The sequence below is a fragment of the Heterodontus francisci genome, chromosome 7, assembly GCF_036365525.1.
Source record: "Heterodontus francisci isolate sHetFra1 chromosome 7, sHetFra1.hap1, whole genome shotgun sequence".
NCBI classification, from domain to species: Eukaryota; Metazoa; Chordata; class Chondrichthyes; order Heterodontiformes; family Heterodontidae; genus Heterodontus; species Heterodontus francisci.
This window is the reverse complement of record NC_090377.1, coordinates 115,390,867-115,406,758: the sequence shown is the minus strand read 5'-3', so window position 1 is coordinate 115,406,758 and position 15,892 is coordinate 115,390,867. Positions and strand designations below refer to the sequence as shown.

The window sequence follows — 15,892 nt, the reverse complement described above, 5'->3', positions numbered from 1 at the left end:
TGAGAGGGTGGGGAGTTGAATGGGGTACAGTGTGTGTGTGAGAGGGTGGGGAGTTGGATGGGGTACAGTGTCTGTGAGAGGGTGGGGAGTTGGATGAGGTACAGCATGTGTGTGAGAGGGTGGGGAGTGGGATGGGGTACAGTGTGTGTCTGAGAGGGTGGGGAGCTGAATGGGGTACAGTGTGTGTGTGAGAGGGTGGGGAGTTGGATGGGGTACAGTGTCTGTGAGAGGGTGGGGAGTTGGATGAGGTACAGCATGTGTGTGAGAGGGTGGGGAGTGGGATGGGGTACAGTGTGTGTGTGATAGGGTGGGGAGTTGGATGGGGTACAGTATATGTGAGGGTGGAGAGTTGGCTGGGTACAGTGTGTGTGTGAGAGTGTGGGGAATTGGATGGGGTACAGTGTGTGTGAGAGGGTGGAGAGTTGAATGGGGTACAGTGTGTGTGTGAGAGGGTGGGGAGTTGGATGGGGTACAGTGTGTGTGAGAGGGTGGGGAGTTGAATGGGGTACAGTGTGTGTGTGAGAGGGTGGGGAGTTGTATGGGGTACAGTGTGTGTGAGAGGGTGGGGAGTTGAATGGGGTACAGTGTGTGTGTGAGAGGGTGGGGAGTTGGATGGAGTACAGTGTGTGTGAGAGGGTGGGGAGTTGAATGGGGTACAGTGTGTGTGTGAGAGGGTGGGGAGTTGGATGGGGTACAGCATGTGTGTGAGAGGGTAGGGAGTGGGATGGGGTACAGTGTGTGTGTGAGAGTGTGGGGAATTGGATGGGGTACAGTGTGTTTGTGAGAGGTGGGGAGTTGGATGGGGTACAGTATATGTGAGTGGGGGAGTTGGATGGGGTACAATGTGTCATAGAGTCATGGAGTTGTACAGCAGAGAAACAGGCCCTTCAGCCCACCGCGTCCATGCCGACCATAATGCCTATCTATACTAATCCCACCTGCCTGCATTAATTCCATATCCCTCTATGCCTTGCTCATTCAAGTACCTGTCCAGATGCCTCTTAAATGTTGCTACTGTTCTTGCCTCCACCACCTCCTCTGGCAGCTCATTCCAGATACCCACTATTCTTTGCGTGAAACATTTACCCCTTTGATCCCCTTTAAAACTCCTTCTCACCTTAAATCTAGTTTTAGACACCTCTACCATGAGAAACAGACTCTGGCTATCTACATTATCTATGCCTCTCATTATTTTATATACCTCTATCATGTCCCGTCTCAGCCTCCTTCGCTCCAGGGAAAACAGACCCAGCCTATATAGGTAGGTGATAGGGAAATATAGGGACAGGTGGGGATGTTTGGTAGGAATATGGGATTAGTGTAGGATTAGTATAAATGAGTGGTTGATGTTCGGCACAGACTCGGTGGGCCGAAGGGCCTGTTTCAGTGCTGTATCTCTAATCTAATCTAATCTAATCTATCCAATCTCTCTTTATAACTCAAGCCCTCCAAACCAGGCAACATCCTTGTGAATCTTTTCTGCACCCTCTCTAGCTTAATCACATCTTTCCTGTAGTGTAGCGACCAGAACTGCACACAGTACTCCAAATGTGGCCTAACCAACGTTATGTACAACTGTAACATGATGTCCCAACTCTTGTACTCAATGCCTCGGCCGATGAAGGCAAGCATGCCATATGCCTTCTTCACCACCCTGTCTACCTGTGTTGCCACTTTCAGGGAACTATGTACTTGCACCCCAAATTCTCTCTGCTCAACAACACTCACCAGGGGCCTGCCATTCACTGTATATGTCCTGCCCTGGTTTAACTTCCCAAAATGCATCACCTCACACTTGTCTGCGTTAAATTTCATTTGCCAATCCCTTGCCCACTTTCCCAGTTTATCTATATCCTGTCGTAACCTTAGACAACCTTCTTCACTATCCACTATACCACCAATTTTGGTGTCATCTGCAAACTTACTAATCATGCCCCTTACATTCACATCCAAGTCAATAATATATATGACAAACAACAGAGGGCCCAGCACCGATCCCTGCGGCACACCACTGGTCACCGGCCTCCAATCTGAAAAACAACCCTCCACTACCACCCTCTGCCTCCTATCACCAAGCCAATTTTGTATCCAATTTGCTAGCTCACCCTGGATCCCATGTGTTCGAACCTTCTGGACCAGCCTACCATGCGGGACCTTGTCAAAGGCCTTGCTAAAGTCCATGTAGACAACGTCCACCACCCTGCCCTCATCAATCCTCTTGGTCACCTCCTCAAAAAACTCAATCAAATTCGTGAGACATGATTTCCCACGCACAAAGCCATGTTGACTATCCCTAATCAGACCATGCCTTTCCAAATGCATATAAATCCTGTCTCTCAGAATCCCTTCCAATAACTTTCCCACCACTGATGTAAGGCTCACCAGCCTGTAGTTCCCTGGCTTATCCCTGCTGCCCTTCTTAAATAAAGGCACAACATTAGCCATCCTCCAGTCTTCTGGTACCTCACCTGTTGCTAACGATGATACAAAAATCTCTGCCAGGACCCCAGCAATCTCCTCCCTTGCTTCCCATAGGATACACCTGGTCAGGCCCTGGGGATTTATCCACCTTAATGCGCTTCAAAACCTCCAACAACTTCCTCCTTTCTCATGTTGAAATGCTCCAGGATATCGCTGTTCCCTCCCTTGAACTCACTAGCTTCCATGACCTTCTCTACGGTAAATACAGACGAGAAGTATTCATTTAAGACCTCGCCCATTTCCTGTGGCTCCACACGTAGATTACCACACTGATCTTTAAGGGGACCTACTCTCTCCCTAGCTACCCTTTTACTCTTAATATACTTATAGAATCTTTTAGGATTCTCCTTTATCTTATCTGCCAGGGAAATCTCATGCCCTCTTTTCGCCCTCCTAATTTCCTTCTTAAGTGTAGTCCTACATCCCCTATACTCCTCAAGGGACATACTCAATCCCAGCTGCCTATACCTGACATATGCCTCCTTCTTTGCCTTGACCAGACCCTCAATATCCCTCGTCAACCAAGGTTCCCTAAACTTGCCAACCTTGCCCTTCTATCTAACAGGAACATGCCAGCCCTGAACTCTTCCTATCTCACTTTTAAAAGCCTCCCACTTGCCAGACATCCCTTTACCTGTAAACAGCCTCTTCCATTCAACTTTTGAGAGTTCCTACCTGATGCCATCGAAATTAGACTTCCCCAAATTTAGGACTTCAACCTGAGGACCAGTCCTAACCTTTTCTATAACTATCTTGAAGCTAATAGAGTTATGGTCACTGGTCCCAAAGTGCTCCCCCACTGACACATCACCCACCTGCCCATCCTCACTTCCTAAAAGAAGATCGTGTAGCCCCTTCTCCAGTAGGGCCATCCACATACTACTGCAGAAAACTATCCTGGACACACTTAACAAATTCTTCCCCATCTGATCCCTTAGCACGAAGGCAGTCCCAGTCAATATTAGGGAAGTTAAAATCACCGACTATTACAACCCTGTAATTCCTACCCCTATCTGTGATTTCCCTACATATATGCTCTTCCAATTCCCTCTGACTACTGGGGGGCCTATAGTATAATCCCATTAAAGTGATCACCCCTTTCTTATTTCTAAGTTCTACCCATATGGCCTCGCTGGACATTCCCCCTGGGATATCCTCTCTAAGTACTGCCGTGATATTCTCCCGAATGAATAATGCAACTCCCCCTCCTCTCTTACCTCCACCTCTGTCACGCCGGAAGCATCGGTACCCCGGAACATTGAGCTGCCAGTCCGGCCCATCCCTCAACCACGTTTCCCTAATAGCTATAATATCACAATCCCACGTACCGATCCATGCTCTGAGTTCATCTGCCTTACCTGTGTGAGAGGGTGGGGAATTGGATGGGGTACAGTGTGTGTGAGGGTGGGGAGTTGGATGGGGTACAGTGTGTGTGAGGGTGGGGGGTTGGATGGGGTACAGTGTGAGTGAGAGGGTGGGCGGTTGTAGGGGGTACAGTGTGTGTGAGGATGAGGAGCTGGATGGGGTACAGTGTGTGAGAGGGTGGGGAGTTGGATGGGGTACAGTGTGTGTGAGGGTGGGGAGTTGGATGGGGTACAGTGTGTGTGAGGGTGGGGGGTTGGATGGGGTACAGTGTGAGTGAGAGGGTGGGCGGTTGTAGGGGGTACAGTGTGTGTGAGGATGAGGAGCTGGATGGGGTACAGTGTGTGAGAGGGTGGGGATTTGGATGGGGTACAGTGTGTGAGAGGGTGGGGAGTTGGATGGGGTACAGTGTGTGTGAGAAGGTGAGGAGTTGGATGGGGTACAGTGTGTGTGAGGGTGAGGAGCTGGATGGGGTACAGTGTGTGTGAGGGTGGGGAGTTGTATGGGGTACAGTGTGTGTGAGAGAGTGAGGAGTTGGATGGGGTACAGTGTGTGTGAGGGTGGGGAGCTCGATGGGGTACAGTGTGTGTGTGAGGGTGAGGAGTTGGATGGGGTACAGTGTGTGTGCGAAGGTGAGGAGTTGGATGGGGTACAGTGTGTGTGAGAAGGTGAGGAGTTGGATGGGGTACAGTGTGTGTGTGAGGGTGAGGGGTTGGATGGGGTACAGTGTGTGTGAGGGTGAGGAGCTGGATGGGGTACAGTGTGTGTGAGAGGGTGAGGAGTTGGATAGGGTACAGAGTGTGTGTGAGGGTGAGGGGTTGGATGGGGTACAGTGTGTGTGAGAAGGTGAGGAGTTGGATGGGGTACAGTGTGTGTGAGAGGGTGGGGAGTTGGATGGGGTACAGAGTGTGTGAGAGGGTGAGGAGTTGGATGGGGTACAGTGTGTGTGAGAGGGTGGGGAGTTGGATGGGGTACAGAGTGTGTGTGAGGGTGGGGAGCTGGATGGGGTACAGTGTGTGTGAGAAGGTGAGGAGTTGGATGGGGTACAGAGTGTGTGAGGGTGAGGAGCTGGATGGGGTACAGTGTGAGAGAGGGTGCGGAGTTGGATGGGGTACAGTGTGTGTGCGGGTGAGGAGCTGGATGGGGTACAGTGTGAGAGAGGGTGCGGAGTTGGATGGGGTACAGAGTGTGTGTGAGGGTGAGGAGTTGGATGGCGTACAGTGTGTGTGAGAGGGTGTGGAGTTGGATGGGGTACAGAGTGTGTGTGAGGGTGAGGAGTTGGATGGGGTACAGTGTGTGTGAGGGTGGGGAGTTGGATGGGGTACAGTGTGTGTGTGAGGGTGAGGAGTTGGATAGGGTACAGTGTGCGTGAGGGTGAGGAGTTGGATGGGGTACAGTGTGTGTGAGGGTGGGGAGTTGGATGGGGTACAGTGTGTGTGTGAGGGTGAGGAGTTGGATAGGGTACAATGTGTGTGAGGGTGAGGAGTTGGATGGGGTACAGTGTGTGTGTGAGGGTGAGGAGTTGGATAGGGTACAGTGTGCGTGTGAGGGTGAGGAGTTGGATAGGGTACAGTGTGCGTGAGGGTAAGGAGTTGGATGGGGTACAGTGTGTGTGTGAGGGTGAGGAGTTGGATAGGGTACAGTGTGCGTGTGAGGGTGAGGAGTTGGATAGGGTACAATGTGTGTGAGGGTGAGGAGTTGGATGGGGTACAGTGTGTGTGTGAGGGTGAGGAGTTGGATAGGGTACAGTGTGCGTGTGAGGGTGAGGAGTTGGATAGGGTACAGTGTGCGTGTGGGTAAGGAGTTGGATGGGGTACAGAGTGTGTGTGAGGGTGAGGAGTTGGATGGGGTACAGTGTGTGTGAGAAGGTGGGGAGCTGGATGGGATACAGTGTGTGTGAGAAGGTGAGGAGTTGGATGGGGTACAGTGTGTGTGAGGGTGGAGAGTTGGATGGGGTACAGTGTGTGTGAGGGTGCGGAGTTGGATGGGGTACAGTGTGTGTGAGGGTGGGGAGCTGGATGGGGTACATTGTGTGTGAGGGTGGGGAGCTGGATGGGGTACAGTGTGTGTGAGGGTGGGGAGCTGGATGGGATACAGTGTGTGTTAGGGTGGGGAGCTGGATGGGGTACATTGTGTGTTAGGGTGGGGAGCTGGATGGGGTACATTGTGTGTGAGGGTGGGGAGCTGGATGGGATACAGTGTGTGTTAGGGTGGGGAGCTGGATGGGGTACATTGTGTGTGAGGGTGGGGAGCTGGATGGGATACAGTGTGTGTGAGAAGGTGAGGAGTTGGATGGGGTACAGTGTGTGTGAGAAGGTGGGGAGCTGGATGGGGTACAGTGTGTGTGAGGGTGGGGAGCTGGATGGGGTACATTGTGTGTGAGGGTGGGGAGCTGGATGGGGTACAGTGTGTATGAGGGTGGGGAGCTGGATGGGATACAGTGTGTGTTAGGGTGGGGAGCTGGATGGGGTACATTGTGTGTGAGGGTGGGGAGCTGGATGGGGTACATTGTGTGTGAGGGTGGGGAGCTGGATGGGGTACATTGTGTGTGAGGGTGGGGAGCTGGATGGGATACAGTGTGTGTGAGGGTGGGGAGCTGGATGGGATACAGTGTGTGTGAGGGTGGGGAGCTGGATGGGGTACATTGTGTGTGAGGGTGGGGAGCTGGATGGGGTACATTGTGTGTGAGGGTGGGGAGCTGGATGGGGTATAATGCTACTCTGTACTCTATGGGCTCCAAACCCCTGGCCTCTCTGCTGTACAAGCCCTGAAACTCCCCTGTCACTCCACTGTACATCCCGATATTAATAGAAAATGTATCTGTCTGCACAGGTTGTATCAGTGACCCAAACCTGCTCAGAGGCACTTCCCTGAACTCCTTCCTTCAGCAGCAGGCTAAATATGACTTGTCTGAGGTGCCTCGACCCTATCTCGTCCTTCCCTGCCTTCCGTTTGCTCACCTCTACCGGACTTGGCCATGTTCAGAGGAGGAGGAGACAGCTCTTGATCCAGGTACTGAACATCCATCAACACTAAATTAGAGTCAGTGTGGTTATCAGAGCAGAGCCTGTGGCCCAACAGACCTATGGTGAACTGTTGGTGTTGATGCAGCACCAGTCATAGGTGTGGGACATCTACAGTAACCCACACTGTTCACAGTGTGAAATAATATAGATACAAGCTGGAGACCTGGGACTGCATTCCAAGGATGGATTAATCATCACCATTTAATAAAGAGTTACTGTTACAACCAGCATCGTAATTATAAAATAAAAGCAAAATACTGCAGATGCTGGAAATCTGAAATAAAAACAAGAAATGCTGGAAATACTCAGCAGATCTGGCAGCATCTGTGGAGAGAGAAGCAGAGTTAACGTTTCAGGTCAGTGACCCTTCTTCAGAACTGGCAAATATTAGAAATGTAAAAGGTTATAAGCAAGTAAAGCGGGGGTGGGGCAAGAGATAACAAAGGAGAAGGTGTAAATAGGACAAGGTCACAGAATAGCTGACCAGAAGGTCGTGGAGCAAAGGCAAACAATATTTCACAGTTTTTTTTTCATGTTTGTACTTGCAGCTGTTCAATTTTCAGTCCATTAACACCCTATCTGTACTAATCCTTTTTCTTTCAACACACCATTAACTTATTGTTGGGTTAGCAAGGCATAAAGAGGAAAGTGAGTGTCCATTTGGGATGATAAAGCAAATCTAAATGTAAACAATATGCAAGTATGATATAGGAATATAGATGGATTTCCCTTATTTCTTAATCATAATCTTTAACGAAAGCCCATCCCAAAGGCCCATTAACTCCAATCGTATCATATCCTGACTGGCTAATTGTTCCAAACATTTTGAAGGAATCTTTCCCAATATCATTGTTTAATTCAGCTGGAAAGTGCTGCATTGTGTACCTCACGTGAATTATCCCTAGTGAACAGCTAGTTAAGATTAAACACTATTAACCCATCACCCTGGTACATCCTGGCTGGAGCCTAGAATGTGGGTTTTCGGCAGTTAAACTAGGAATACCAACCCACACCTGGCAGTAAGGAAGGTCCAATGCCACCAGTCTGAGCCTTCCCCATTACTGTTTTGTTCAGATCTCGACTCTAATGAATGCCCTGCAGGTGCGTCAGGAAAGGAGATGGTCACAGTGTTTAAATAAACTAAAGCATTTTTGTTTGTTAAGGTGAGTCCTGCTCCAGCACTGCTGCTGAGGATAGAGGAATGCAGTCTGACAGGAACAGGTGTGGGGGAAGTGAAAGATGGATGAAGAGGGAGAGTGGAGAGGAGTTTGAAGACCTGCGGGAGTCTAGTCTCGACGCTGTGATGTCAATACCACCCAGTGACCTGCAGCAGATCAAGGAAGAGGCTCAACAGGTACAAGGTACCCTGCAAGGGTTAGACAGGGTGAGAGATGTTTGCCAGAGGAGCATACCCTCTGTTTCTCCCCTCATACCCCTCTATTTCTACCCTCATACCCCTCTGTTTCTCTCCTCATAGTCCTCTACTGTTCCCCTCATACCCCTCTGTTTCTCCCTTCATACCCCTCTACTGCTTGCCTCATACCCCTCTGTTTCTCCCCTCATACCCCTCTGTTTCTCTCCTCATAGTCCTCTACTGTTCCCCTCATACCCCTCTGTTTCTCCCCTCATACCCCTCTGTTGGTCCCCTCATACCCCTCTGTTTCTCCCCTCATACCCCTCTACTGCTCCCCTCATACCCCTCTGTTTCTCCCCTCATACCCCTCTGTTTCTCTCCTCATAGTCCTCTACTGTTCCCCTCATACCCCTCTGTTTCTCCCCTCATACCCCTCTGTTGGTCCCCTCATACCCCTCTGTTTCTCCCCTCATACCCCTCTGTTTCTCCCCTCATACCCCTCTGTTGGTCCCCTCATACCCCTCTGTTTCTCCCCTCATACCCCTCTGTTTCTCCCCTCATACCCCTCTGTTGGTCCCCTCATACCCCTCTGTTTCTCCCCTCATACCCCTCTACTGCTCCCCTCATACCCCTCTGTTTCTCCCCTCATACACCTCTGTTTCTCTCCTCATAGTCCTCTACTGTTCCCCTCATACCCCTCTGTTTCTCCCCTCATACCCCTCTACTGCTCCCCTCATACCCCTCTGTTTCTCCCCTCATACCCCTCTGTTTCTCCCCTCATACCCCTCTGTTTCTCCCCTCATACCCCTCTATTTCTACCCTCATACCCCTCTGTTTCTCTCCTCATAGTCCTCTACTGTTCCCCTCATACCCCTCTGTTTCTCCCCTCATACCCCTCTGTTGGTCCCCTCATACCCCTCTGTTTCTCCCCTCATACCCCTCTACTGCTCCCCTCATACCCCTCTGTTTCTCCCCTCATACCCCTCTGTTTCTCCCCTCATACCCCTCTACTGCTCCCCTCATACCCCTCTCTTTCTCCCCTCATACCCCTCTGTTTCTCCCCTCATACCCCTCTGTTGGTCCCCTCATACCCCTCTGTTTCTCTCCTCATACCCCTCTGTTTCTCCCCTCATACCCCTCTGTTGGTCCCCTCATACCCCTCTGTTTCTCCCCTCATACCCCTCTGTTTCTCCCCTCATACCCCTCTGTTGGTCCCCTCATACCCCTCTGTTTCTCCCCTCATACCCCTCTACTGCTCCCCTCATACCCCTCTGTTTCTCCCCTCATACACCTCTGTTTCTCTCCTCATAGTCCTCTACTGTTCCCCTCATACCCCTCTGTTTCTCCCCTCATACCCCTCTACTGCTCCCCTCATACCCCTCTGTTTCTCCCCTCATACCCCTCTGTTTCTCCCCTCATACCCCTCTATTTCTACCCTCATACCCCTCTGTTTCTCTCCTCATAGTCCTCTACTGTTCCCCTCATACCCCTCTGTTTCTCCCCTCATACCCCTCTGTTGGTCCCCTCATACCCCTCTGTTTCTCCCCTCATACCCCTCTACTGCTCCCCTCATACCCCTCTGTTTCTCCCCTCATACCCCTCTGTTTCTCCCCTCATACCCCTCTGCTGTTCCCATCATACCCCTCTGCTGCTCCCCTCATACTCCTCTACTGCTCCCCTCATACCCCTCTGTTTCTCCCCTCATACCCCTCTGTTTCTCCCCTCATACCCCTCTGCTGTTCCCCTCATACCCCTCTGCTGCTCCCCTCATACCCCTCTACTGCTCCCCTCATACGCCTCTGTTTCTCCCCTCATACCCCTCTGCTCTTCCCCTCATACACCTCTGTTTCTCATACCCCTATATTTCTCCCCTCATACTCCTCCACTGCTCCCCTCATACCCCTCTATTTCTCCCAAACTACTCCTCTTTTTCTCTCCTCATAGTCCTCTACTGCTCCCCTCATACCCCTCTGCTGTTCCCCTCATACCCCTCTGCTGCTCCCCTCATACTCCTCTACTGCTCCCTCCTACCCCTCTGTTTCTACCCTGATACCCCTCTGTTTCTCTCCTCATACTCCTCTACTGCTCCCATCATACCCCTCTGTTTCTCTCCTCATAGTCCTCTACTGCTCCCTCCTACCCCTCTATTTCTCCCCTCATACCCCTCTGTTTCTCTCCTCATACTCCTCTACTGCTCCCATCATACCCCACTATTTCTCCCTTCATACCCCTCTGTTTCTACCCTCATACCCCTCTGTTTCTCTCCTCATAGTCCTCTACTGCTCCCCTCATACCCCTCTACTGCTCCCCTCATACCCCTCTATTTCTCCCCTCATACTCCTCTACTACTCCCCTCATACCCCTCTGTTTCTCCCCTCGTACCCCTCTGTTTCCCCCCTCATACCCCTCTATTTCTCCCCTCACACTCCTCTACTGCTCCCCTCATACCCCTCTGTTTCTCCCCTCATACCCCTCTGTTTCTCCCCTCATACCCCTCTATTTCTCCTCTCACACTCCTCTACTGCTCCCCTCATACCCCTCTGTTTCTCCCCTCATTATCCTCTACTGCTCCCCTCATACCCCTCTATTTCTCTCCTCATACTCCTCTACTGCTCCCCTCATACCCCTCTGTTTCTCCCCTCGTACCCCTCTGTTTCTCTCCTCATACCCCTCTATTTCTCCCCTCACACTCCTCTACTGCTCCCCTCATACCCCTCTGTTTCTCCCCTCATACCCCTCTGTTTCTCCCCTCATACCCCTCTATTTCTCCCCTCACACTCCTCTACTGCTCCCCTCATACCCCTCTGTTTCTCCCCTCATATCCGTCTGTTGCCTCTGCAGTGTCAGCAATCCTGGTGACAGACCCGCTCAAATTGCTGTGCGACACTGTAAATGGTGGGGAATGAAATTGGAACCAGGCAGAGAGCTGGGGAATTCCTGCTCATTCCAATCATTGCCTGGTTTGGGTTTCCAGTCATTCTCCAACATCCTGGCACCAGCCCTTCCCCCCAACCCCCAGCCCCCTCCGATTTCCCACTCCCGCTCCACCTTTGCATTGATTCCATGATGTTCTTGGATTCTCATTAGGAACTATCTCTGTCCCACAGCCTCCCCCCAACCCCCTAAGCGGAGGTCAGCCTGACAAAGGGAGGGGCCATGGGCAGAAGTCCAGCATGCTGGGACGGCCAACAATCGATTCCTCTCAGCTGTGCAGTCGGAAATCCCGAATGACCTATTACGGGGGGCCGCTGGCTGGGGCGAGGAGAGGCTTGAGTGGTGAGTGTTATTAAAAGGGGTGTTCCACTATCTGTCAGAATGCAACAGCCCTGGGGATCGGTATGCAGGAGAGAGCAGGGTTCAGAGCGACTGTGGTACGAGGGAGGGGGAGGTTGTTGTGGCAGCATTGTGTGGGGTGTGGAAACTATGGTACGCGGGGTTGGGAGGGGGACTGAGGTACACAGAGAGAGCAGGGTACATGGGGAGAAAGACTTAGGTACATGGACAGAGAGAGACTGAGGTACATGGGGGAAGAGGGAGACTGAAGTAAACAGTGAGAAAGTTGAAGTACATGAGGAGAGACACTAAGGTACATGGTGGCGGGAAGATTGAGGTACATGAGGGAAGATTGAGATGTAGGGTGGGTGCAGAGGGGTTAAAGTGATGTCCTGTGCTGGGTTCATAGCTTGCAATGGCAGGGCCCTTGATGCAGGGCTATCTCCTCCAATCAGTTGCTCTAATCCTGGGAATTGTTAGCGGGTGTGAGACAGGAGGGAGGGAGATGGCCATCAAACCCTTTCCAAATTGGGGCAGTTGGTCACATATTCACTCCTAGGGTTCAGTCTGAGTTTCTACTGGAGCCCTTTGTGGCTTTTTCTTTGTTCATTGCTGCTCTTTCACATCTGCACTGACCTGACCTCTCACATCTGCACTGACCTGACCTCTCACATCTGCCGTGACCTGACCTCTCACATCTACCGTGACCTGACCTCTCACATCTGCTGTGACCTGACCTCTCACATATGCTGTGACCTGACGTCTCACATATGCACTAATCTGACCTCTCACCTCTGCACTGACCCGACCTCTCACATCAGCACTAACCTGACCTCAGACCTCTGCACTGGCCTGACCTCTCACACATGCCGTGACCTGACCTCTCACATCTGCTGTGACCTGACCTCTCACATCTGCACTGACCTGACTTCTCACATCTGCACTGACCTGAACTCTCACACCTGCAGTGACCTGTCCCCCTAACCCAGTGAAAAGCAGAACCAATGGCCAGTGCGGTTCAAGACAACATATGGAGCCTCCCAACTCTACGACCGGACAATTGCAGCTTCCGCCTATCCACTCAGAGATTGGAGCAGGACTGCGACCAATTGAGGAAGACGGCAGTGGTGAGGTAAGACTTGGCATTAGGGCTAACCGTGACCCTCTTCTTGTAAATCCATTCAGAATGTTCAGGCATTTAGGAATCCCAGCCCCATCGAGAAACAACACTGTCAAACTTCCAACTCACCATTCTCTCGGTTCAGTCGGCCTGTTCAGAAAGTATATGGACTGAATGGTAACTTTGCTCAGGGAATATCACTCTCATCCCTGACTCACATGATTGAGGGTTCAAGCCCAAATTGCTGGTGCAGTACTATGGGAGTGCTTCAGTACTGAGACACATATGGGCTGTACAGAACCAGACAGGAGTGAATCATTCCCGTTTACTTGCTGTGTACTGTACATGTACAGGAACCTGTTGAAGGAGTGCGTGTGTTAGTCTGTTCTCCTTTCCGTGTCTTGTACTTTGACCAATAATGTGCTTTGATATGGAACAGCTGGAGATGTTGAAACTGCCCAGAACTAGGAGAAGGTCTGTAGCAGCAGCACGGCATGCTGGGAGACGAAGGGGAGGAGCAAATCCTGAAGCAGCGCAACTCAAACAGAGATTGGTTCTGCCCCCGTTGATGGACATCAGCCATCCAAAGAAGAAGGGAGAAGATATCCAAGATGAGGGGACAGGTAGGGAACGAGAGATATATTCGTGCTGAGGGGAACAGCACAGCAACAGGAGATGGCAACCATTACCTCAGACACTAGACCAGCGCTGGCTGAGCCACCAACCCTAACCTTAACCCCAGCCCATATCAACCCCCCTCAAACACCCCCATCCCAACTCGCTCCCCCATCTCAACCCCGGCCCCAAACCCAACCCAACAACTGCTTCACCCCAACCCAAACATTGCTCAATCCAGCTACAGCTCCAACCCAATCTCCACCTCAATCTGTGCTGTTCCTGCCCTGGGAGTGTTTGATGGGACAGTGTCAAGGGAGCTTTACTCTCTACCTAACCTGGAAAACCAGAATATCCAAAAATGTTTGTGGGCAGATATTATCCCCAAGGAGTGGAGGGTGTGATTCTAACATTCCCATTCAAAAAAGGAAAAGGAATCATCTTGAAAAATTATAGTCACTTTAACCTGACCTCAATTGTACTCCATAACACGGGTGAAATTAGAGAACGCTTTAGCCCTGGGCCAATCAGGATCTGGCAAAGTGGGTTGGAGAAGCTGCTTAAATCAATGAGGTGAATATTTCTGAAAATTGGATCAAGGGTCCAAAGGATTAATGTTAACATATGCTGGCACCAAATTAGGGACCGTAACAAAGAGAGAGAATGCCACAGTCTGACTAAGTGAGGGCCCTATCATGGTGCCAATGTGAAGGAACAGGATATCTAACTGTGATGATGAAGAATGATGGTGTGAGGATACATGGGTGCTGGTTTGAACGTCAGGTTTCTCTCTGTACCAGGCAGGATAGAGCAGGTGTACGGTTGGGATTTTGTTCTCGGTGGTGGGGAAACATTCGTTAGTGCCTCAGCCCAGTCCCAGACCTAACCACAACCCCAGGCCCAGTCCAAGGCCTACAGCTGTCAATGGGGTTTCATGTTGTTGCTCTTTGTCTCCAAATGGGCCCCTACCGAAAATGGGGGAGGCACCTAATTAAAAGCTGCTTCTGACTCTGTAAAAAGAGCAATGACATTGTGACACGTGTTCTGAAGCAGGAAAGTTGTTCGCTATTCAAAAGCCCAAAACTATCTTGACAATATCAGCCTGTCCCATAAGATTGATCAACAGCAGTCTGCTGGTTGTTATGGGGCAGTTTGGCCCTGACTTCACTCTGTTCTATCAGAGGAAACGTGGATAGAAAGCTCTCTAAAACTAATTTGAGGAAATTTTACATTTACATTGCTGCACTGTTTTCAGGAGCAGGGACAGAGGAGGTTTGGGGTCAGTGCGGGTCAGGAGAGAAGGATTAGCATCTATTATTCCGCCTGTAGAGCATTTGTCTCCCAGATTTGGGCAGCAAACTTAAGAAAATTGCCCCTTCGAACTCCACCTAATGGAACAGGATAAATATTTCAAAAGATTCCAAAAGGATACGGGGAAAGGGCGGGTGCGGGGATTTGAGTGAACAGGTCCAGATTGGACTGGAGCAGGTGAGAAGGGCCGAATGGCCTCCTTCCGTGCTGCAATTCCCGTGATTCTATTTTTGTCACTCTGTCTCTTAGAAAACAAAAGAAAGTTGGAAGCTCCTGATTCTACGGAAACCTCCAGAATGGAAGGACTGGACCAGGCCAACCGGATCATTGGGGATTATACAATCAGCAGAGAGCAGAGCTCAGGCCTGAATGGAGGGAATGCTGGAATTTTACCAGAGATATGCAGCCACATGGAGATAGAGGGAAAAATAGTCGGGTTCATAGGAATCAGTGTGGAGGAAGATGAAAGTCTTTTGGAAGGTGAGGAAGGAATTGTGTTGTCTGTGATTGTTATTCATCCTCTCTCTGCCCCAGTGTGGAGCTCAGTGAGGGGCCACTGTCTATCCCAGTGTGGAGCTCAGTGAGGGGCCTTTCTCTGCCCCAGTGTGGAGCCTCTCTCTGCAACAGCGTGGAGCTCAGTGAGGGGCCTTTCTCTGCCCCAGTGTGGAGCTTCTCTCTGCAACAGCGTGGAGCTCAGTGAGGGGCCTTTCTCTGCCCCAGTGTGGAGCTTCTCTCTGCATCAGCGTGGAGCTCAGTGAGGGGCCCCTGTCTGGGCTAGTGTGGAGCTCAGTTTAGGGCCGCTCTCTGACCCAGCATGGAGCTCAGTGAGGGGCCACTGTCTGCCCCAGTGTGGAGCCTAGTGAGAGGTCTATCTTTGTCCCAGTGCACAGCTTAATGAGGGACCTCAGTCTGTCCCATTGTAGAGCTCAGTGAAGGTCCTCTGTGTCCCAGTGTGGAGCTCAGTGAAGGTCCTCTGTGTCCCAGTGTGGAGCTCAGTGAAGGTCCTCTGTGTCCCAGTGTGGAGCTCAGTGAAGGTCCTCTGTGTCCCAGGAGTAGAACAGGATAAATCAGTGTGTACATGAAGAAGGATTGTGTGAGAATTGGGAGGGTACAGGTTTTACCGAGGTTTCTCTTTACCGGGGTGGGGAATAGAGCCGGTGTCCGTTCAGGATTCTTTACTCTGTGGTATGGAGGCTGTTGCTTTGGTGCAGCCCAGGACCAGACTAAGGCCATCAGTTTTCAACGGGATTGGTCATTGCTGCTCTTTGATGCCCAATAAGGCTCCTTCACAAAATGGAGCGAGGCACAGAACTGAAAGCTTCCTCTGTGACAAAATGTAAAAGAGAATCG

General features: G+C 51.0%; 1 protein-coding gene across 4 annotated transcripts in view; it reads left to right on the top strand.

Annotated features, from left to right (window-relative positions):
• LOC137372249 (uncharacterized protein KIAA2012-like) overlaps positions 1 to 15,892 on the top strand; it is a 109,190-nt gene that overhangs the window by 21,908 nt on the left and 71,390 nt on the right. The window contains exons 4-9 of one of the 4 annotated variants that reach the window (XM_068035937.1): positions 6,676 to 6,855; positions 8,033 to 8,253; positions 11,331 to 11,499; positions 12,486 to 12,628; positions 13,056 to 13,239; positions 14,792 to 15,022. In XM_068035937.1, the coding sequence (XP_067892038.1) occupies positions 6,676 to 6,855; positions 8,033 to 8,253; positions 11,331 to 11,499; positions 12,486 to 12,628; positions 13,056 to 13,239; positions 14,792 to 15,022 (1,128 nt within the window). Of the gene's footprint in view, positions 1 to 6,675; positions 6,856 to 8,032; positions 8,254 to 11,330; positions 11,500 to 12,464; positions 12,629 to 13,055; positions 13,240 to 14,791; positions 15,023 to 15,892 lie in introns of all 4 variants that reach the window. The other 3 variants (XM_068035936.1, XM_068035938.1, XM_068035939.1) reach the window with 3 other exon arrangements.